Source organism: Passer montanus, unplaced genomic scaffold (genome assembly GCF_014805655.1).
Source record: "Passer montanus isolate IOZ18808 unplaced genomic scaffold, ASM1480565v1 scaffold3, whole genome shotgun sequence".
NCBI lineage: Eukaryota > Metazoa > Chordata > Aves > Passeriformes > Passeridae > Passer > Passer montanus.
Genome location: NW_024367707.1, coordinates 21,341,953 through 21,365,724, shown reverse-complemented (window position 1 = coordinate 21,365,724; position 23,772 = coordinate 21,341,953). Strand labels below are relative to the sequence as shown.

The following is a 23,772-nucleotide window of genomic DNA, read 5'->3' as shown; positions in this document are numbered from 1 at the left end:
AATCTGAACCAGCAGTGTGCACAAACACAGTGTGTGTCCACACCCTTTCAGTAATGGAGCTTTGTAATGCTCCATGTAGATCTTTGTGAAGCACAGGTAAGAGACATTGCCTTTTTGTGTAGGGAGCAAACAGACTGATGCTGCAAAATTCAGATTGGAAAGTACATTTCTGGTCTCCAGTCCAACCTTCTGCTCAACACAGGCCCAGTACTGAGGCCAGATGAGGTTGCTCAGTGGGTCTTGAAAGCCTCTGACAGGGACAACTCAGCCTCTCTCCACAGCTGGCACTGCAGTTTTGTACAGCTGTTAGATGTGTATTGACAGATAAAACATAAAGTGGGTAAAATCTTATTAAGGAGTGTTACAACTTCCTTGCAGCATTAATCTGCTGCTTGAGAAACTGCAGGCACAGATGAAATCTCTGGATATTCTCATGATGTGAGATGAAAATTAAAAGCAAAAGGTTAGTTACATTTTGGACTATTAGCTGTGTTTTAAGTTATTTTTTTAGCCTTAGCTGGAAAAAACCCTATTGTAAGTTTGTTCTTGTTCCTGGCTTCATTGTCCTGCCCCAATCTTATTGTTTCTGGAGGAAAAATTCAGAATGTTTTTAGTTAGAAGCAAAGTATGCAATCAGGGCCTCAAGTCTAATCATTATTCAGAGATCTCAATATCCATTTTTCTTATAAAACCTGGCTCTCGCATCCACATTATTGGCATAGTTGTGTGTTTTGCCAGTATCCATTTTGTCCTAAGTCTGGATGGTGTTCACTCCTGCATTATAGGCTGAGATCCCACCTGGAAAGAGGTGAAAGAAACATGTAAACAGAGGTGCTACTTCATCTGTAAATGATACTGCAGCTTTGCCAGGATAGGTAACCAGGAAAGGTTACTTTTTGTAGGTGGGTATAGAACCACAAAACAAATGGAATGGAGAGGAAGGGGAGTGCCCACCCTTACTCCTTGCAACTGGAAATGTCATGGTATTTGCCAGGTTTCAAAAGAATCCTGCTGGAAGACTAATCTTATTCCTCTATTCCTTTTAGTGCATACTAAGGAATATTATTCCACATGAGCATAGGGACTGGGATGTCTTTGGCTTTCTGCAGTGCTTACAGCATTATCATGCTTGAGTTTTTATATGTGAAGTGTTTCAAAGCTGACAAAACTCAACCTCTGAGTCCAAGATGGAGATTTTTTTCTGGATTTATCATAATGTGTAAAATCTCAGTGTTTTATGTTAAGTGCTTTTCAGTGTCCCATGGCTCACCAATTCAGTACTGTTTGCCAGCCTGAAAGTGAGACAGCAACATCACCACACCACATACCCCACTACTTATCCAGAGCTCTTTGTTGCCTACAGGCTGCTTGTGTTCATTTTGATCCTTAATCTCAGGATTTACCTCTTTTGTGACTGTATGGAGAGGACACAAGCACTTCTCATGGCACAGGCAAAGCCAGCCAGTGTCTGAAGGGCAGACATTTGGACACAGAAGAGGAATGCCAGGCCTACTTCCTTGTTTGTCAGAGCCTTAAAAAACAGCCCAGCTGCTGTTGTAAAGGTGACAGTATGCAGAAAGCAGGATTGCTGCTGCTTCACAGGGTTACCAGGTGCAAGGTGACTGCCCCTCTCCTCCCCAGCTGAATCAAGGCTGGGAAAATCCATTTCCTATAGGGATCTCTCCTTAATCCTTTACTTGTAGTAAAGCACAAGTCTGAGGGGGCTGGAGCTGTTACAAAAGCAGATCCCATGCAAGCAGCAAATGTTTAGGATTTTACAGATAAGGCTACAACTTGGCAAACAAGCTAGGCACAAATGTAGGCATGAATAATGAAGCAAGATCCCCCACAACCCAGGCCGCTGTGGTGCATAAAGTGTAATTAACCTGATGATAGTAGCTGCAGCCCACAGCATGCTCAGTTTTAAAAGGTGCTTTTTGAAACAAGACTTCTTATCTGAATGTGAAATAAGAACAATTAATCTCTTCAATCCCACGGGAGTGCTGGAAAACAATCATGAGTTTCACAGTGTAAAAGCAGTCTGCTCATGCGCTGATGCTCACCCAGGTCCTTCCCTGGTGCTGGGAGCTGACAGCCTGGTCAGCATTGGCTTTAGCCTTGTCAGCATCAGCTTTAGCCTGGCCAAAGATTTAGTTGAAAAGGTTTATTTGGTTGCCTTTGGAAAAGGTTCCTGCCACTTTTCTAACTCTGCTTCAAAGGAAGGATGAAATTTATGATTTTAAGAAGGTTGCCCATACCTGCATTGAGCCAAATGCATTCTCATGGTCACCCAGGCCCTCCTTCACTTCTGTCCCTGCCCTTGAAAGATAATACCAGCAATCAATCACAGCTGCAGCAAGACCCTCACCATTGCCACCTTTTGCCATCTTGGCCTGGTATTTCTCCATGTTCTTCTGCTGTCTTCTCTGGGGCAGGGACTTCTACAGCATGACGTGCATGACTTTGCCTTTCATTTTAGAATCCAAACCCTGTTTTTCTAAAGGTCATTATGGCTGAACTGACATTTTGAATCCTTTTGAATCTGTTTAGAGTGAAACAAAGATAGAATTGACTAATTTTACTGAAGGGTACCTTAGAAATCAATACACAGATTATATAAAATACTTTGTTCTTCAGATTCAAAGGGTATTGTCTGGCATGCAGATTGAAAGTGAGGTGAGTCTTGTTTTAAATTTAAGCCTTTGTGTGGATTAGTCCCAGATTTAGTCCCTTTTAATTTAGGACTATAGTAGAGAAATGTTCAGAAGTTCAGGTTTTCAGGGAAATTCTCAGTGGAGAGAGAAAAGTAGGTTCAGAGGTTGGATGCATCAGCAGACTTTCATTTTTTCTGTGATGGTCTTAAATGTTCCCTTAAAGTCAACCCTATTCCCAACATAAACTTACGTGCCTAAGTAGGATCTTTGTTGGTTGTGAAAATATCTGCTTGCTTGGGAACAACTGAGAGTCAGCGACCAGGATCCATAACAGGCATGAGCTTGTGGATGGCTGCAGGGGGGGAATGAACAGCTGAATTAGTGCCTACCTGCCCAGCTCAGACCGTCTGGTTTCACAGCTGCCCCCAAAGCTCCAGTTGTGTCAACATTCAGTGTATTCCCACAACGCCCTGAACAGCCTGAGAACACGTGCTGGTTCAGCTGAAGCCAGCACAGAGCAGTCTTTACAACCAGATGTCAGGCCACTGCAATGTGTGACTCATGCTTTTAAAACGCTTTCAGATCCCTGACTGAAACCCATGGCATCCTTTTGATTCTAGTGCAGGTGTTTGTGCTAGCAGGTGCAGCCATGGCCTGCTCTGGAGGGGATTACCTCTTAGTCATGCTAGCTCATGAACCTTGTGAACTGGTGCTTTGTGCCCAGTTCATCTCCCCTAATTACCTAAAACTTAGCTGTCTTAGTCTAAGCTTGTGACTTGGGCTGCCTGCATGGCCAGTGGAAGAAGGCATCTCAAAAAGAGGCATCTCAAAATCTCTTTTCTATTCCAAAATTGTTTTAAAAGTAAAGAAAATAAGATGAGAGTCAATTGAAATAATACACTATTTATTGGCTCCAGCTTGCTTTTCCATAGCTCCAAGAAAATCAAACAGAAACATCCTTCAATTACACCCATTACGATTTATCTGACTTGCAGATTGTTTGACTTGCAATTTATCTGCATTTATCTGTTGTCTTAACACACCATTGCAGGAGGGAAAACACACAAACATCAGCTGAGAGGAACAATTCACCTAATGGAATACAAACTTTGGTACAGTGAATCATTTACAAGAATATTAGACAAAGACCACAGACCTGACATGTTTGCTGTAGGATGTCTCCCCATATTCTCAATGCACTTCCTGGAGACAAATGGGCTTTGTGTCTGCTGGCAGTGTTCTGGAACAGCTGGCTCAGTGCCCTTCCCACCCCCGCTGGTCTTACAAGAAACAGAAACACCTAACAACTTGTGCATCCTCCCAGACACAACAGGGATTCTGTTCTTCAGCAAAAACACAATTAGAATTTAAAAAAAAAGAAATAGCTTTTAATTTAATTTTAAGTCCCATTGCTAGGAACTGTGGAGGAGCCTTGTCTGAAAACGGCTGCTCCCCCTCAGTTCTTGGAAGCAGTAACATGCTGACAATGGGAAAATGCGCTTCTGGATTTAATGACATTTTTGCAGGCAAAGATCCAGGAACAACAACATGACCAGAGCTGCAACTGCTCAGCACTCGGATATGCAGAGGCTACGCCAGGCCCCTGTTGTTATCCCCTCTTGCAGAGGAACAACAAAGGTCAACAACCCCAAATTAGCAGGCGGTGCGGATTTCAAAGCTACTGCAGCAGTGAGGAAAGCAGCCACTGGATGGCAGAACTCCCGCGGCACAACCTGTCCTGGCCCCCCTCTCCCCCGCGGAAGATTTTTGGGTGTGAAATGCCGTTTTGCTCTTTCAGCAGCTCTTTTACATTTTTATCGGGGGAATTCGTCCCGTGTCATTGCACTGAGAGATTCTGTAAGTTTTTTGCTGTACTGTTGATACTTTCCATAAAGAACCAGCTGCAAAAAGTCACAGCAGCTCATGCATGGAGCTCTTCATGTTCGCAATTATGACTGAGTGTAAAGAAGGTTGAAACAGGAGAGGAGAAGACAGGAAGGAGAATAGAACAGATGTGGCTCAAAACAAGTGACATTTTAAAAATTTAAAAAACTCCAAAAGTGATTCACAAGCAAGTAATCTCCAAATGGTCTGTGCTACCTTTATTTCTGGGGCAGAAACATAAAGGATGCACTAGTTTGCTTCTGCTAATCACAGTACTTGAGACACTCCTACCATAAATAACTTTATTCCCTGCACATATTCTCTATAAAAACCTCCTTTGCCACACCTGGACAGTTTCATCTGAATTCCCTGGAACTTTATTTATATTCAGCTAGCTCTTCAGGCTCCAGCTAGAGCAACCTGACAGCTCTGCTACTGAAATATTTTGTGCATGTGGTAAATGTAGGACATCCACCTGTAGTACATATAACAAGAGCCACAGTAATCTGTTCAGTATCAGTATCCATGATTGATTAACAACCAGCTCTTTATTGATCACAAGAGTTGCAGGGGAGGGACAATTTGGTTTACCCAGAAGCCAGGCTGCAGGGCACTGGACCAGATCTAGTACCAGCTACTCTTCACTCTTCTTTCATGTGTCTGGCAGGAAGGAAGAATTGCCTCTGGCAATTAAATGGTTCAGGGCAAACATCTGTGGGCTAATCTGGTCCTGTATTATGGCATTTATGGCTTAGGCATGCAGCTGTGCCTTTTTAGAGTTTGTCTTAATTTCTAGAGGAAAGGTACAAAAATATGCTGCCAGGATTTTTATTATTATGACAGGAATCTATAAACCTGGTTTCTGTAACTATGAACACATCCAACACATCCTTTTAAAACTTTGTGAGTTTCTTGATCTGGATCAGGGGTGGCTGAATAAGCAGGGAATTAATAAAATAAAACCTGATTTAAAGGACAAAAATGAGTCAAATTTCTCCTTGCCTGTTTTGGAACAAGAAACCTTTCCAGTTCTTGGAAACTGAGTGTTTGTGGAAGACTGAGGGCTGCAGCAGTAGAGTCTCAGGTCAGCCACATCCTCCCCGCGTGGGGTTTTCATGCTTTGGAACATTTCTTCTAATTGCTAATTAGCTTAATAAGAGGTGGGTAAGAAATGAGTGATCCTAGTTATGCTTTCAGGGGAGAGACTAGGCTGACACAAGCTTCCCAAGGCAATCAAGCCCATTTAAGCTGTGGGAGGTTACCCAGCCCCTGTTGGGAAGGCACGGTGCTCTGGATGCTGGGGGAAAGTCTCTGTCCCAAGGCTGCAAGATGGCCTCATGGGGAAATGCAGGGATTTGTAGATGGGTGAGACGTGAGGAACTGGCAGAACATGGATGAGAGGTGCAGCATAGAAGGGACAGGCTGCACCTGAGCTGTAGCATAGACAGCCAGTGTCACTGGAAACTGAAGAGCTTAAAGAGGAACATTTCCACTAGAAGCTGGGGAAAGCTGACAAATACAGAGGAGTATCTCGCTTGAACTCATGTGATCTGCTAGGTGGACAGATTTAGTTTGTTCAGTTTACCTCTGAAAAAAACATGAGGGAAATAAACAGCACGATCACAGTACGTGAGAAAGACAAAGTAAAATGCAGTGGCAAGGATTTGGCCCATGCAGTGTTAACCAACAAGGCAAAGACAAACTTGCAAGTGTTTTTGTATGGTTGCTAGAGACTTCAAAATCAAGCCAGAACCCAAATGCCTGGACCAAATGACAGCCCTCACAGGGAAGGTGTCTCAGAGACTTGGAGGAGGCTAGAAAACCAGTGAGCACTGCCAGCCTCACAGGAACCACTGAGGAGGATGTGGAGGTGTGATGCTGTATGTGGAGCGATGCTGTATGTGAAGAATAAAAGTGTTACAGCATAAAAATATTACAGAAAAAGAAAAGCACCCTAAAAACCTGTGGGTGGAAATCCCAGTTGCTACTGATAAAAATGCTGTATGCTTGAACTCATGTGATCTGCTAAGTGGACAAGGCTGATGTTCAGTTTACCTCTGAAAAAAACATGAGGGAAATAAACAGCACGATCACAGTACATGAGAAAGACAAAGTAGAATGCAGTGGCAAGGATTTGGCACATGCAGTGTTAACCAACAAAGCAAAGACAAACTTGCAAGTGTTTTTGTATGGTTGCTAGAGACTTCAAAATCAAGCCAGAACCCAAATGCCTGGACCAAATGACAGCCCTCACAGGGAAGGTGTCTCAGAGACTTGGAGGAGGCTAGAAAACCAGTGAGCACTGCCAGCCTCACAGGAACCACTGAGGAGGATGTGGAGGTGTGATGCTGTATGTGGAGCGATGCTGTATGTGAAGAATAAAAGTGTTACAGCATAAAAATATTACAGAAAAAGAAAAGCACCCTAAAAACCTGTGGGTGGAAATCCCAGTTGCTACTGATAAAAATGCTGTAGTAGGACTGTACTCTCCTTTTTGAGTTCTGTGAGAGTGGTCAGTGAGGCCAGAGGAGCAGTAAATGTGGGATGGTGGCATGAGTGGGAGCCTGCATACTGGCTGGATCAGTGCCTCATCAGCATGAGGTGCAGAAGCAGAATTCTTGGTTGTAATGAATCCCTGCTTCCAGGACGACCTGGTTGAGGAACCCAAGGAAACAAATGCTAGAGAGGCACAAGGATTTTGTTTGAGGGATGATGGTGGGAAACTTCTCTGAGGTTGCAATCCTGCAACGTGATCTCTTTTAATGCTGAAGTGGGAAAAAGCAGGCTGTGTGCATCCAATATGGGAGTATTCAGTTTCAAAGAAGGCAGTTAAATAAACTGAGGCAAACAGAAACAGTTACCCCCAGCTGCATCCTCAGCTCCATAGGGGTCCCTGGGACCACAGGCTGGTGCCTGTCCTGGTCAGTGTAAGAGGCATCGTCCTGGGGACAAATTGCTGGCTAGGAAATCCCAGCCCGGTTTTGCAATGAGTAACAAAGCAGAATAAACACAGTTATTCAGCACTGCACTGATGTGCTGGTGTTTCTCTTTGTTTTCTGCATATCTCAGGGAGACAGACATGGACATGTGGCTCAAACAGACCCAGCTGCAGCATTCGGAATCAGCCATCGGAACAATCTGTTCTCCCATGTAGCTTAGGGCTCTGACCCAACAGGGACTTGGTTTTGACAGTGTTTTCCTGCTGCTTCAGTTACTGCTGAGGGAAGTTGTTTAATTGGTCCCTCTGCCTGGTTTCTATGAAAGCCAGTCATTGCAGCTCCAGTCTCCAGACAGATCCCTGCCTGAGCCACGGAGGGATCAGCCGATGCCACCTGCAGCTTAACAAGTTGATGAGAGAGAAAGACTCCACCTCACACTTACTCTCTGCTGTAGGAAGCACATTTAAATAAATTTCCCAGTAGTAACTTCAGTTGTGAAACCAAATCACAGGACCCCAACAGAGAAGGTTTTTCTTCCCTATCTGCAATTTGTTTTCCATTTACTGACTGCTGATTCTGATTCAGCAGCGTTAGCTTGGAAAGGTCCTTAAACAACACCTATTGCATTTCCCCTCTCTACAAAACATGACTGCAAAGAAAGCAGGTTTAGATTAGATATTAGGAAGAAATTCTTTACTGTGAGTGTGGTGAGGCCCTGGAACAGGTTGCGCAGAGAAGTTGTGGATGCCCCATCCCTGGAAGTGTTCAAGGCCAGGTTGGATAGAGCTCTAAGCAACCTGGTCTAGTGGAAGATGTTCCTACCTATGGCATGGGAGCTGGAATTTGGTGGTCTTTTAGGTGATCTTAGGTCCTTTGAAGCTCAAACCATGTTGTGATTATATATGATGTACAGCTACTTTTACATGTTGGTCTTGAATGTTGTTTAAAACACCCAGGAAATGTTGCATTGCTTCATTATCCTAAAAGTTTTTTAAGTATCCAACAAATCTGCTGCTAAACTCACTGCTATTTGTCTTACCCTCAAGGGGAATGGAAGCATGTAGGTCCTTGTCCTTAATTTCTTTTGCATTTTAGAAAATCATAACTGTGTGCTTTCTCTCTCTCCTTTTTTTTTTTTTTAATTTGTGGGAGAATCTAAGATGTTCCTACCTATGTCATGGGAGCTAGAATTTGGTGGTCTTTTAGATGATCTTAGGTCCTTTGAAGCTCAAACCATGTTGTGATTATATATGATGTACAGCTACTTTTACATGTTGGTCTTGAATGTTGTTTAAAACACCCAGGAAATGTTGCATTGCTTCATTATCCTAAAAGTTTTTTAAGTATCCAACAAATCTGCTGCTAAACTCACTGCTATTTGTCTTACCCTCAAGGGGAATGGAAGCATGTAGGTCCTTGTCCTTAATTTCTTTTGCATTTTAGAAAATCATAACTGTGTGCTTTCTCTCTCTCCTTTTTTTTTTTTTTTAATTTGAGGGAGAATCGGGGTAAGATCTAATTCCTTGTTTCCACAGGCTGTACTTTTCAGCAGGGTTATGATTGTCCTGAGCATATTGTGTGTAACACCTGGGAAGTTACCCCAGGTGCTTCACACAATGTGCTGTAACAAAGATAACCCCCCAAATGAGATATTCCTTTTTTGCCCCCAGCCCTTTCCGTGGGATGGTTGCCCACCTGCTACACTGCTGCTTGACCTCATCGAATGTTTTGTGTTTAATTGATTCCTGTGCTTTGGTTCCTGACAGGTTTTCACAGTTCCTAACCACAATGGAAGTGCTCATGTTCCCTTTCCATGTAGCCCACGGTTTGATAGCTCACATCCTTAGTTCATTTTCTAACTGCAAATTTTAGAGAAACTGCTGTAGGACAGATTTGTGTATCTGCACCTGAAAATCTCACCAGTTTGGCCAGAAGCTGCTGCTTTTTGCACTTATTTTAAAGCCCTTCACATAGGAGGGCACTTTATATTTCTGCTCAAAATGTTATCAACCTCATGATATGGCACAACCATGGCTTCTCTCTTACCCAGTTAGATAAAGGTTTTAATTGATCTGAGATGGTTTTTCCCTGCCAAGCCAGGCTGCCAGCACCCTCCTGACAGTTTCATGCTGCTTTGTTGTCCCACAGGATCTCTCGAAGAACCATTCAATCCTTTACTCTAGCACCTTCCTCAACCTTTCAGGCAGGTGTCTTGATCTTTAATTCCCTGGAACTTTCTTTCCCCTCTGGTTTGGTTTTTTTTCTTTCCTTGCCTGTACTCCTGCTTTTTCTGATATGTTACTTGGTATTAGATAATTTGCTTTGCAAGATGTCTGTTGTTTTTGGATTTTTTTCAATAGGCCATGGGTCAAAAGGGTGACCAAGAGTGCAACTGCAGCTGCTCTGTCTACATCAGGCAGAAAAGGAACTTCCAGTAAAATGGACAGAGGTGACCAGAAAAAGATCAGAGAGGACAACAATCTGAACTCATTATTTGTCAGGAAACCTTTAGCTCAAATCTTAAGGCAGCATGCTACTCTTAAACTTTCCTTGTATATTTGCTCCTTCTTACCAATTTATCAAGCTTCAAATCATTTTCTGCAGAGATTTTCTGTATTTGCTGCAAAGTGATGATACCCTAAAACAAAATTTGGAACAAAATATGGAATTTCCATAACCTGGAATTTTAAATAGACTTTAAAATATAAATAATTCTTTGTGGTGATGCTGCACAGCTCAGCAGACAGGTCTGCAGGCCCTTGGGTGTTGCTACCACAACATGAAGCAGCAGCTTCATAGCTTCAAATTGGACTCCTGAGGAGCTCAGAGATCTGCAGGGCTGGCAGCACCAATAGTGGTTACAAGGAGCTTGCTGGCAGCAAGTGAGGATGACATGAAGGCAACCAGAGAGCTCCACTCTTGTTCACCCTTGGAACTCAAGCCCCAACTTTGTACACACAGGCAGCAGTGAGATTCCCTGCCCCATGAGAAGTTTATACTGATCTACCAAAAATTCATTCATAGGCTTTATATAAGAGGTTTATGTAATGCAGTTTTACATAACATAATGCACCAAAGGCTTCATCCTATGAATTTTACATAAGTAATGTTAAGTAGACAACCATGTGATGCATTTCATAAGTTTGTATTACAAGGTAATTATTTTAGTAAAATTATATTAATATAGTGAAGAATTCATTAAAGATAATATCAATATCTGTGGTTGCTCAACACTGAATTGTTTATGGTAGTCTTAAGAAAAAAATCAGTCACATTTGAGACAACCTAGGGTTCCTCTGGTCTCCAGAGGTGATAAAATTAGTTTGCTTGTAACATATGTTAATCATGCAGAGTCTTTGCCATGATGGTAAGCAGATGAGTGACTGGCAAGACAAGGGGCACAGTGTTAGAAGTCTGCTTTTGCTCTGTTGGCAAAAGCTGTCTCCAACCCAGCTCTCATGCTGCCTGTGTTGACCCTGCCTGGCAGCCCAGGCACGTGCACAGCACTGCTCTTTCCTGCCAGGCAAGGACTGCCAGGAACATCAGCAATGGTGGCAGCTGGAAGAAAAGTACCCTGACACCTCCAAAATGGTTGTTTGAAAGGCTAAATGTGAACATTCCTATTACCATGTTCACAAGTTTGGGTCAGCAGCCAGGCTCAGGCCCAGCTCTTCTGACATACCCAGTCTGCAGCTCCATTATCCTCTGTTCTCAAACTGAGTTTTAGACCCCTTCCAAGAGTACTGAATGGGGTTATTTACTCAAGCTGTAGATTGCTACCCACTGAACCCCATGAAAAAAAAACAAAAACAAAAACAAAAAGACCATTGGGATTTAACTTTTTCTTTATTTCTATGTTATTTTCATTATTGTTCTCTAATTAATAAATTGGCACCAAGAGACCCATCCCTTTCAAACAGACCAGAGCTCATTTACTTCTATCAGAAACTGGGATTCCTGGCAGAGAGACTGATGCTGAAATGCTTTTGAATTTGGAGGAAACTCAGCATAAATGTGCCAAAGCTAAAGCAGGAAAAGTTGTGGGTTTTTTTACCAAAACTATTGCTGTGATACAGCTCCCGGCGTGGGTACGTGTGGGGCTGACTCCTGCTCCAAGGGCTGCTCTCTGATGGAAAGGCATTTTGCCTGCTGTGGCACTTGCAGTATTTTCCATATAGATGCCCTGATGAGGTCCCCAGTTGCACCATGGCCATGGATTCAGGAGACCAACCAAAGCAAGTTTAGTGTTGTTCCCCTGAAGGCTGGCTACAGAACACTCAGCTACTGCAGAGACCAAAGGCTCACTGAGAAGTCTCTTCATTGCTCCTTAGCCAGCAGAACCAAGGCAAGGAAAACAGGGCATTCATCCCCTGCATTGGCCATGGAGAGGAAAGAAGATGGATGCAGATGGGAAGAGCACAGCTGATGCCCAGGGAGAGCTGTTTGTGTCCATGTCTGGGAGATGCACAAACAGCCCCGGGGTGCAGCTTTGAACAGGAAGCGTCACCTTCCTCACTCAAAATTTAGGCATTGCTGGTCTGTCCCCATCTGCCTGTCAAAGGCTCGAGCTTGTGGGATCTCATCCCTGGGGATCTCTTGGAAGTCAGTGCTGAGCTTGCCCATCAGCGAGCGGGGGGCTGGGATTTGCTGGAGCGAGCAAGGTGGCATTGGCAACGCCACCAGCATCGGTCCTGCCAGGAGACCTGAGGAACTGCTCTGGGTACTACAGCACTGGGCTGTGGTGGGTACTACATCACTGCTGGGCCAGTCTGCAGAGGGGAGGCTCCATGGTGGGGTGGGTTTAAGACCTAGAACCCATTTCTCTTAAAGAACTGGGCTCGCCTAATCACGCTGTTGACGTAGTTGTAGTCTCTGCTGCATGGGTCCGCCTCGTAGACCTGGACATTGCCCATTTTTGCATGGTAGGTGCAGATTCCCCCTGGAAAGAGTTAAGAATAAGTTGTTAAGGGCTTGTAAGTAAGAAATAGAGATTGAAGAGCAAAAATTTGTAGCAAAAAATGCCATGCATGTCACCTAACAGGAACTGCTTGACAAAGTGCCAATTGTGCATGATTGTTGAAAAGTGACTGATTTTGTAAAATCTTTGTTGCTGTAGTGAAGGACACCACGACTCTCCCCAAATGCAGGTGGAAATGGAACACTGTTACCAGAAAAGGGTGTAATCACAGCAAAGGAAGGGCAGTAGCAGAGTAAGGAAGGGAGAGTAGAAAATAGCATAGGGTGAACAAACCAGCACACAGATAGCACAGGCTACAAGGAAACCTGGATCGCAGTCTTCCTGGATGAAACCTAACAGGCTGCCACAATAATCCTGTTGTGTTGTGATGCCTCAGTTTCTGCATTCTCCAGTGACTTTTCTTTAGATGCTTTCTGATTTATTTATCCACCTAACAGTCATTGCTAGTCTGCTGATCTAGTACTGCTTCTGTTAAACTAGAAAACTCTGGTTCTGGCTGTTATTTCAGGGCTTTGGGGTTTCTTTTGTTTGTTTGGCGTTTTTGGTGGGGTTTTTTGTAAGAGGTCCTGTAAAATCTGCCAGACTGATGATTTTTTTCCCTTAAAAGTGACACCAACAAGCACACAGCATTCCCATCAGTCAGTCTGTCCCTCCCTAGCACAAAGCCCATGCCGTACCTCTCAGCTGCCGGTCCCAGGTCCAGGTAGGATGTCTTGCCCGTACTTCATTAATGGAAAGAACCAGGATATTTGAGCACTGATTTATGTGTTCTTCACTATCCCACGTCACAGAAGGTTCCAGTTGCTGCCTGCTGATCTAGGAAAGACAAACAAGAAAATGGGGTTCCCTCTGAATGCCACTCCCTCTTCATTGCACTCCCAGGCTTTGACTCATTGAAGTGACCTTATTGAGGACTGCCTTTGATACAGAGGCATTGCAATAAAGCTCTCTCTCAAACACAGAACAGTCATTTGCTAAGATAAAGCCCTGGGGCAGGCACTACATGACTGTGCTGTTGGTCTTGCTTATCACCCTGGAGTACCTGCATCAGGCCGTACTTCTGCTGCCCGCGGTCCCAGCCGTTGTCCAGGAGCAGGCCCACACGGCTCTCCTGGGATATGATGGCGCCGATGAGCGCTGGGTCCAAGCACAGGTTTCTGGCTACTCTCTTGATTGGGATCTCGTATCTTCTCAGGCGTGGGAGGTCTGCCTCAGCAGTCCTTCGTATCATGGCATACCCTGCTGTATAGGAAAAGGGAGACTTACACACAGCCCCGTCCAAACCCCTTGCTTCCCCCTTGAGCGGGTGTATCAAAGGAGTAACTCAAGTTTTTAAGAAATTGGGCAGTGGGGTTTGAGGAACAAGCACAGCTCTATTGGCTCTGACCATGGCCAGGGAGCTGCTTTTCCACTACCCGAGGATGACCAGGGGAACAGGGAGGCTTCTTAGGAGGTGGAATACATGGTCCTTATCTTCTGCTGCACTTCTGGAGTAAGAAAAGTGAAGTTTCAAAATGGATTTGAAAAAATTGAGGGGTATGTTACTACAGATTGTCCACACTGCAATAACAGCTATGTTCCATTTCTAGAGAGTGGGGGTTTTTTGAAAGCAAATTTGGAACATTTTGGAAACAAGCAAGCAGGTTCAGATCTTGAACACTCACAGTCAGGTGTCTGCCCTGGAAGAGCCTACATCCCAGGAACATGGTAAAATCCCTGGAGATATCAGCAGTATGAATGTGACACAGTCAGCTGTGTGCTCACACCAGGCAAGAAAGAGAGAGACATGAAGCACTGGCCAGCTCAGCCAACATGGAGGCACTCAGGACCTGTCTGTGTGTATCTTACCCTGGGAGCAGACAAGCCCTGGGGCTCAGTGAGGAAGCTGATGCTGAAGTCCTGGCTGATGAAGAGGCTGTTTTAACTGAAAAGAGGTGGTACTATTTCCTTTTGCTTTGAGGCCAAAGATCCTGACTATGGGACATGAAGTTTGTCCTTCCACTTCCCATCAGGTCTAGAGGCTTCACCTGCTATTTTGAGAGAAGTGTTGCTTTCTCCCCTTTAGCTGATTGGGTAGCTGCACCACATTTAATTTGGCAATGACAGGAGGCAAGGCATCTCTCTGTCAGGTACAAACATGTTGACAAATCAAGCAACAAATGATACATACCACAGTCAGAGGCTCTTGCAGGTGTACAGGACATCGTGGGGGCTTGAAGAGCACTTATATCTCCATAGCAACTGTAACTCACGGATGGAGCTGAAATATTAAACGGAGCTGTTTGAGCACATAAGATCTCAGAGCAGTATTGTTCAAGTCCTGCAAGTGCATACAAGTCAAGCATGAGGGAGTCCAGACCTGCAATCCACATCCCCTTGTGCTGGCCCTGCTTGTACAGTGGCCACTGGTCTCCATCAGTAATGTTATCAAAGAAAGGTAGAGAACGGGTTCTTTTTCCAACTTTTCTGACTATTGAAGCAAATGGATGTAATGACTGTTTAGATGAATGTGCACCTGCCCTGTTAGGTCTAAAGGCTGGTGTGGGAGAGGAGAACCAAAGGTGTGGAGGGCAGTTCCCATCCAATGCCCCCCAGTGTTTGGAAGCACTCAGATGATGGCTGGCAGTAGCTGCACACCCTGTCTGGGATTGTCTGCTGTGTCCCTCGATAACTTGGTGAGGAATTAATTCAGGAGAATGCTTGCCTCAGTCTGGGAAAATTACCCTGTTTCCCCAGTAACTGAAGAACAAGTAGCCTCCATCAAATAGATTGCTACATTTGTGAGACCATTTCTGAGAAGACAGGGGTGACTGGATAAGGTTAGCTGGGAAAACCAAGAGGAAACATGGCTGTGACTCCCTTGGTTTCAGTCCCGTCCTCCAGACGAGCTGGTTTAAAAAGCAGCAAGCAGCCTCATCCAGCAGTGAGGACCTGCAGCCACACAGGACCTTACAGAGCCATGCAGGAAGGGAACCTCAGGCCTACTGCACACTTCCTCTCCAAGGTCCTTCTGCAAACAAACCCATGTGCTTTTGACAGCAACTCAAGCCTGTCTTACCAACAAGGGCGGAAAGGCCCAGCAACAGCAGTGCGGGGATCATGGTGACGGCTCTCCTCAGCTGTCCTGGGAGACCTGGAAACACAGTGGTTTGCAAAACATGAAGAAATTACTGCTGACTTTCAACAACACTCTAGCAAAGTTGGCATGCCAAAAGCTTCCACCCTGAGGCACCAGACAGGGATGGCATTAGCTGAAGAGGGGTTGGGTGACAGAGGAACTCTCTCCCCTTAGGGAGGTTGGGGCCAGGGAGGTCCCTGTTGGCAGCCTGGACTAGCAGGGGCCTTTTTAGCCCCAGTCAGTTGTCATTGCTTGCTCACACGGCCCCTCCTGAAGGCCCATAGTGTGTCTTTATGGTGAACAGGTCCACTAGCTTTGCTTTAGTTTTATAGGTGTTCGAAGTCTAATGTGCTATAAAGTGCACACAACCCCTCCCTCCCTGCTCAAAAAGGGTTTTTCCTTGGCTCTTGGAAAAACTTGTTTTCAAAAATCAAGAACTCTGATCCTTAATACTCTGCTAAGAGCATGCAAGGCAACTCCAACATATGTTTGGTGAAATAATACTTCTCTGTGTGATACTGGCAGATAACCACTTTAATAATAAATGTGTGTTGTGCCTATTAATAAAATTCCAAAATATCATCAGATGATAGCTATCAAATGCAAAAAAAAAGACTGTATTTACCTTGCTGATGAACACATTTAAACTGAGCAGCTTTTATGTCTTACAATTTTTTTTCCCAAGCAGATTTCAAACACAAAATACACCATGAGTCTTGTAGACAATTAACACTAATGCTGTTAACACTTGAAAACACATTATCAGTTTTAATAGCATGTGGCCATTTCTCTAGCCTGCATTTCTACTGCAAACCAGATTATATGGATGCAGAAACACAAATAATCCACCAGTATCATTGGAAAGGCTCTGTTGTCCTGACTGAGCTTTTTCAGACCAGCAGTGCCCATGGCCAGATCAGGGTACACCCAGCAGCTCTGTTTGAGCTCTAACGCTGAGACTAAGTATTCACAAGCCCAGATCAATACAGCTTGACCCAACACCTATGAATTTAATGGCAAATCTACCTGTATCCCTATTGAAAGCTACAGGATGTAGCTCTTTCCATCTGCAGGAATTTTTTTTCTCTCCACTCCATCACAAAAACCTCACAGGCCTTATATAGAAACACCATAGCAATCACAATATTGGCAAAATGCTAAATCAAAACAAATCAAGGCTTCTGGTTCTAAATAAATATTCTGTAAGTGAATTCAGACTCACCTGTATTCAGTTGTCCTTCCTCTGAGGCAGGTCACTTGATGACTTTATATATATATGTAGGAAAAGGTATCCACCCCATGGGGTTTGGAATGTTAATTCCTACCTATTGTGATGACTGTTTTAAAGAACACTAAGTAATATATATTAAGAGCTTATAACTCCAATGATTTCTTTCATCCAAAGATCTGCACAAAGAGTGGTTAGTCAGACTCAGGACAACTCTGTGAAAGGAAATAAACACTGTTTTTCCTCCATCAATAAGCACATTGATGCACAGTAAATGACTTGCAGAAATTATTGAAATGAATCAGTGGCAGAGGCCAGGCAAAAACCAGATCCCTGGGTAACCCTCTCCTTGCTTTGCATCTGGACATATTTCTGGAAGGATTGTTTTTGTCTTGTTTCCTCAATGGTTTCAGATAGGCAAGCTTTTAATTAAGTATCATACTTAATTAAGTATCACACTTTAATTAAGTACTATATTAATTTTAACAAGGACAATTAAAGAAAATCATCCCACTGCTTCATTGTTTACAACAAACCTAATTCAGGATGAGCACTTGAGTACCTTGAGAGCAGAGGCAGAATCTGAGTTTAAAATGTGGGGAGGCAAAGGTTGCAGCAGAAATTAGGAGGAAGAAACTGATCTCTCAGCAACTGGAGTCAGTGGGGACACACAGAGGGGCTCTGAAAGACTTGCACTTTGCAGCCAAGATACTTTTCACATATCTAAAACAACTGAGTCATTTGGAGAAGGAAAGACAGTCTGGGAGGCCAGTGCCCTTCAATCCTGCTTGTTTGCCACATTTTTCTCTTCCCTAGACTGTGCCCAGCATGCATGGAGGTAAGGAAGGCCAAGATTTTGTTCTGGTGGCTTTCTCTTCATTATTTAATGCATCAAAAATCCATCTAGTCCCATTGCTCTTTTGGGAGTGATGTGGCAGGTAGGAAATGCTGTTTTGGCAAGTTACTAATTAACCAGGCATTGTTACAGGAGGTTTAGTATAAGGGTTATGGTGAGTCTTAAATACAGAACTCCTACTGAAACCTTCCCAGAGATTACAACAAAGCTAGGCAATTATTCTTCATGCTCAAACCTGATATCTTCTGTGGTATCTCAGACTAGACTACCATGTTATCCTTTTACTGGGTTTTAACATTTAGAGCAGCAGAAGGTAAAGTTTGACATAATGTAAGGGGCACATCTTTGTGGTGTTGTTATGGTCTAAAACTTAGAAAATAGGAACATCACATGTGCAGTGTGCTTTAGTCTTTTCAAAGGCAATAGCTACTGATGAAATGCTGGAGGGAAGGACAACAAGAAGAAATGATCTGGGAAAAGCTCATAGTGCACAGCTTGATGGCAGCAAAGCCAGTAGGTGTATTCATTTATCCACAGAACAAGACAATAATTTTGTATTAGAAAGAGATGTATTCTCTAAAATAGACTGTAACAATTTAGTATTAACATCTGGGTATCCTTTATAAAAACAGCATCATGCTAGTGACAAAAAACTAATGTTCCTCTGTCACTGAGCCTGTGTTCATGCTGAAGACTTGGGACCTTCCTTGAGCAGCAGCCTATAACCTTAGATAAGATTTGTTTCCTAGTATGTTGTCCACTTGCTGATGGTCCTTAAGATAAAATTTTGAATTGAAATACTGTTTGTCTTTGCTACATATTTTTCTCTTTCATTTGTTACCATGTAATCACATTTTTCTATATTTCACAATAGTCATATGAATTCGTAATGCCTATTCTGCATTGCATTGCTCCTTATATACTCATTGAGTAGTGGATGTTATGTTTTAAATGCAAGGTTTTTTATCTATGCTGCTATAAGCTCTTAGGTCCCTGGGACAGATTCCTTGTATTCATACAAATTCCACTGTAAGCCCAAATAAGAGGATACTTTTTCAGCAGGGTTATGGATTTTTTCTTGCTCAAACTCTATCCACACAAATTTTTCCAACTGCCTTTTAGAGTAAAAGCCAAAAGCAAGCACCCTCTATGGAAACATGATCATATACACTGAAAGGAGCAGGGCTCTCAGCGAGTGCATTTGTTCAAGGCACCACCACCTAATGAGAGCTGCACAATGTTAAAAAACACCATCTTCTGCTAAAAGGTCTTTGTGGGGCTGTGTAAACACAGAGCATTGAGTGTAGGTGAGCCACTTAATGAGAGTGGGCTGCATCTGGCACAAGTACAGCACATTTTTTTCATTTTTATGATAGATTTAATTTGGAAATTTTCATCAGGAGGAGTGTCAATACCTATTGTCCTTGTGCTGGGTTTGCTCAGCACAGCATGTGACTGGGAGGGAAGGGATGGGAAGTCAAGGAAAGAGGAGGAGTTCACTCATCAAATAGTATCTGCATCTTCTTAAATTTAAGAAGTAGGAAAGATTCCTGGTATTCATGGGCATCCTGGCATTAAGCTGCAGTCAGTGACCACAGACACGCTTTCTCCGTGATCTGTCAGTGACACTGTTGGTTACATTCAGGTAAAGGGAGAGCAGTGTGGACAAAAATGTTACCTGACACAACAGCATTCTCCACTTGTCTTACACAAACTAGAAGGGACCACTCCCGAGATCTAAAGCACGCCAATGTTCAGTACCAATAGCTCTTTCCTATTCACAGATTTTCACTTTATATTTTTTGCCTCTCATGCCAAGGGAAGTTTTTTACATTCTGCTTGATGGAGAAGGGATGAAAATGGAGCATCATTTTGAAAAGGACTACATGCTGTACATGTTCTCCTTCAGGTTGCAGGTTTTAGCATCACATGTCACTGGGTGGTGAGAATACCATCTAAAATTACTTGGAATGATACTCACATTAATTATTGTCTCCACTGTGAGTTTCAACTTGTTTCATAACATCGACAGGCAGATGAATTTCTCATGTTGTTCCTTTTGTCTCAGATGTAATTACAGGTAACACCAGGTATTCTCAGACTTTGTAACTGCTTTATAGGGAAGCTGCCCATCACTGCTGACGTAGGTTGGATACCTACCACTAGCTGACCACTTAAAGATGTATCTGCAGCATCATCTCAGACAAATTCTCTACAGTTGTCCTTCCCAGCTTTTAAAGGGACACACCCAATTTAATGATTGATTTCCATAGTTTTTTCTTTCTAACATCTCGAATACCTGGAAGTAATCACAGAATCATTTAGGTTGGAAAACACCTCTAAGATCATCGAGTCCAGCCATTAATACAGCACTGTTAACACAATTCCATCACTAAACCACACCCCTAAGCACCACATCTACACATCTTCAAAAGTCCTCAAACTTGTAAGACATGAGGCTGTCAGTTTTCACTCTATTCAGAAGTGAACAATCTTTTCCTTTACCTTGCCTTTTTAAAGAATGAAGATGAGCATTGAAGTAACATTGCACTCTGCATCTCTCTGGCCTTCACATAAAGTGTCTAAGGCCAGAGGTGTTTATGAGGGAGGGAAACAAGTATTTTCCTTCTGTTCTCTAAAATGAAGTTTTTAATTTCACTGTAGGAAAGGTGTCCTAGCAAAAAGGTCATTGGATTGGATTCTATAGAGCTTGTTCACATCCCATCTTAAACACAGATCTATCACCTAAAGCAAGTAATTCAAAGTTTGAGGCAAGTTAGGGTCTTGCTCATGGGTCAGGGCAATCCCAAGCACAGATACAGGCAGGGGGATGAATGGATTGAGAGCAGCCCTGAGAAGGACTTGGGGCGTTGGTTGACAAGAAGTTCAATATCACCCAGCCATGTGCACTCACAGACCAGAAAGGCAACTGTGTCTGGGCTGCAGCAAAGGCAGCTGTGGCCAGCAGGCCGAGGGAGGGGATTCTGCCCCTCCACTACAGTCTCATAGGATCTGGGCTCCCAAAGAAAGAAGGATGTACAAATGCTGGAGCAAGTCCAGAGGAGGGTCACCAAGGTGATCAGAAGGCTGGAGCACCTCTGCTATGAAGACAAGCTAGAATTAGGAAAAGGAAATACTCTGAGGATACCTCATAGCACATTCCACTACCTAGAGGGGCCAAACAAGAGAGTTGTGGAGGAACTTTGTACAAGGGCATGTAGTGATAGGACAAGGGGGAATGGCTTCAAACTGACAGAGGGTAGGTTTGGATTTGATACAAGGAAGAAAGTCTTTGTGTGAGGCACTGAAACAGGTTGCCCAGAGACGTTGTGGGTGCCCCATCCCTGGAAGTGTTGAAGGCCACACTGTATAGGGCTTTGAGCAACCTGGTTTCATGGAAGATGTCCCTTTCCATTGGGCTTGGAACTCAATGATGTTTAAGGTCGTTTCAACCCAAACCATTCTGTGTTTTCATGATAACTATTAAGGACATTTCTGTGTGCTTGGACTTAATGATACAAAGAATTGAGGACTGTTAACATTCTAGAAAACAAACAGGAAAGCATTTCAGGCTTTTTTCTAGGGTGGTGCACAACAAAAGCAATAATTAGCAAGGAGGAAGTAGATCAGGAAGGTAATTAATGTCATTCTATGTATTACAATCATCTGATTTTCACACAATGTCATCTTGGGAAAAGCCAATCATTACTGGATATCGCATGGTTTGCAAAGAAGGTAAGTTAATTTTTAACCCTTTTTTATAAGAGTCACATGTTGAAGTCATACCACCAGGTGGGTGATGCTTGAACAGGCTGTGGTCCAAAATGCAAATTATATTAACACAGATTCAACATTGAGCTGACATAGCTTTGTGGCTACTAGACCAGTATTGGCTTAGTTTAGGCAGCTCAAGCCATGGCTGTAACAATTAATCAAAACCCAAAAAGTAGCTTTAGATTATGCATCTTATGAGCTCTCTAAAAGTAAGTTTTCTTGACTACTTCCTTTCCATCAGCAAGCACCCAGTATTTCTCAGTGTACATGCACTTAAAATTAATTAACCAAATTTGAACAAGGTATTTTTGGGTGATGCTCTGGGGTGTTATGTACTGCTTTAGCCAGTCTGATACATTACCTTAAATTGATGAAGAAGGTATGAGCATAAGTTCCCTTCTTTAGCATATGATACAAGAATGATGCTCTGCAGAGGGACAGGGAACAAGGAGCATCTGGCAGACCACAATGTCGTGGATCACCACAGTCATACTGGACTGGCTGAACGCTGAAGGCTCCCAAGCATGATCCAAGAGCAAAAGGTCAGAGTAGACCTTTTTTGTGTCAATTGTGGTGGAACCTGCCTCTATTTATCCTTTAAATGTGGCTCAGGAGCAACATACCCCTCAGAGGAGTTCTCAAGCAGTCTACTGTAACATCAAGCACCTTCTGACTCTTAGAGGCTTTTCTTCAGAGCATAACTCTCACTCTCAAACTGTCACATACAGCTGTTCTAAAGAGACAGATCAGTCACTACTGACAGAAATTTCCTTTCAAAAAGTGGGTTACACAGCTATTGTATATGCAATGAGTAAAAAAGCCATGTTATTTCTGCATCAGCTAGTGCTTGTTTGTGTATATGTGAAGATTCTCACACTAATTTGAGAACAGGTTTACTCATGGGGAAGACAAAGGCTTGTCTTAGAAACTGTACTGGTCAAAGCCCAAATTTCTACAGGAATTTCTGTAGAAAAGCCTTCATTTTAGTATTTCTAGGCGGGGAATATAAAAAAAAGGGGATTACTTGTAACATAGGATTGACAGCACCAATTCATTTTTTGAGTTGGCCTCCCTCCACTCCTGTGACACTTGCAGGTAATCCAGCCTTAGTGGGGTCTGAGAGCAGCTACTCAGTTGATGCCCTCTCCAGAATTTGTTTCTCATCCTGCCTCTTTCTTGGACCAGACTTCTTTACACTCTCAGATCCCAAAGCTCAGCTCAGCACTTTGGGGTAGATTTCTAGAAACAGAGCAAAACCCAGGATCAGTCAGTGATCAAGGAATGTCCAGTTGTGTCCACATAATTCAGCATCAAGAGATCTTTGGTTATTATTACTGCATTTATCTTTTTTTTGTTATTTCATACCAAGCATCAGGCACAGACTTAAGCACTAATCATTACTAAAGTTATACGCTGAGTTCAGGCATCAGCCCCATCACTTGCAAAGCTATACCTGAACATTTCTCATCTCTTGGTTGTCTAACAACCTTTCATGGCTGACACATGCCAGACCAGGTACCATTTTGTGATTGGTCTAGGCTCAGGAACCTTAGTCAGTCATGTCCTGACATATCTCATCCATCTGTAGTAAGCAATTAATCACATAAAACCTGCGTGTCTTCTGCATATTGCACATCATCATCATCATCTCATCTATCAGCCAAGTGGTCACTAGATTGTTGTTGACAAAGTTAATCTTTCTGCTTTTCAAGTCTGTACAGCTGACATTTATTTGAGCTGGTGTTCTCTGTATTGTGACACTTCTAGCTTGCTGTCCCAGGTTTTGTATCACGGACAATTCATTAATTTAACCTGCACAGCAAAATCATTAAACTCTACCACAGAGGAGTAATTTGTTCCTCACTACTCAAACTAGATGAATTTCCCATTTCTTAAAGAACTTCTAGGTTTCAGCAAAAATAAATTTTTTGGGTTTGAATTGTTCATCTCAAAGTAATATGCAGGATGGAGGTGTAACCAAGAGGACTGTTCAGTAACAGTTTTAATGTTCATTCAAGACAGAATATGCAGAAACCAGAAAAGTTTCCATGAAAGCAAGGACTTGAAGGAGCAAATCTGTGAGATTGCTACTTTCAAAATAAATCTGAATTTATAGTATGAACAGTCTCAACTTCCCTTGTTACCCATGTCCACGGCAGGGGCATTGGAACTGATGATTTCTAGGGTCCCTTGCAACCCAGGCAATTCCCTGAGCCTCATTCTACCCAAGCCACACATTCCTGCAAACTCCTTACATCAGCATTAGAGTATGTGTGGTCATGTTACAAGCCTGATGAAGGAAGAGGTCCCAGGAAGATTAACCCAGAAAAAAAAATCATCA

The 23,772-nt window shown here is 43.1% G+C and overlaps 2 protein-coding genes across 6 annotated transcripts; both read right to left on the bottom strand.

Moving 5' to 3' along the window:
• Positions 1–667: 667 nt before the first annotated feature.
• On the bottom strand, positions 668–12,163 carry LOC120504692 (lysozyme g-like). The gene is given in 7 exon segments (XM_039714433.1): positions 668–798; positions 1,282–1,292; positions 1,404–1,468; positions 2,259–2,441; positions 3,048–3,155; positions 7,111–7,189; positions 11,994–12,163. Coding segments are annotated over 7 exon segments (747 nt in total).
• On the bottom strand, positions 11,311–23,739 carry LOC120504720 (lysozyme g-like). 5 transcript variants are annotated; one of them, XM_039714505.1, is made up of 8 exons: positions 22,456–23,739; positions 19,639–19,956; positions 16,796–17,016; positions 15,514–15,588; positions 14,626–14,715; positions 13,498–13,697; positions 13,133–13,271; positions 11,311–12,416 (listed from the first exon to the last, which is right to left on the bottom strand). In XM_039714505.1, the coding sequence occupies exons 4-8, from the start codon at positions 15,554–15,556 to the stop codon at positions 12,286–12,288; spliced, it is 603 nt and encodes a 200-aa protein (XP_039570439.1). In that variant the 5' UTR covers positions 15,557–15,588; positions 16,796–17,016; positions 19,639–19,956; positions 22,456–23,739; the 3' UTR covers positions 11,311–12,285. The 5 variants fall into 5 exon arrangements, with proteins under 5 accessions (XP_039570439.1, XP_039570438.1, XP_039570437.1 ...); XM_039714504.1 differs by having other exon boundaries at positions 16,796–17,035; positions 19,639–23,739; XM_039714503.1 differs by having other exon boundaries at positions 19,639–23,739.
• Positions 23,740–23,772: the final 33 nt, after the last annotated feature.

Bases quoted from the DNA above. Each gene is read 5' to 3' on its own strand.
- LOC120504720 (XM_039714502.1), bottom strand. From the start codon at position 14,827: ATGTGGATTGCAGGTCTGGACTCCCTCATGCTTGACTTGTATGCACTT. The intron at 13,698-14,625 runs GTATGTATCATT...TTTCCTATACAG, and splicing joins TGCAAGAGCCTCTGACTGTG to CAGGGTATGCCATGATACGA. The intron at 12,417-13,132 runs GTACGGCATGGG...AACTCTTTCCAG, and splicing joins CTGGGACCGGCAGCTGAGAG to GGGGAATCTGCACCTACCAT.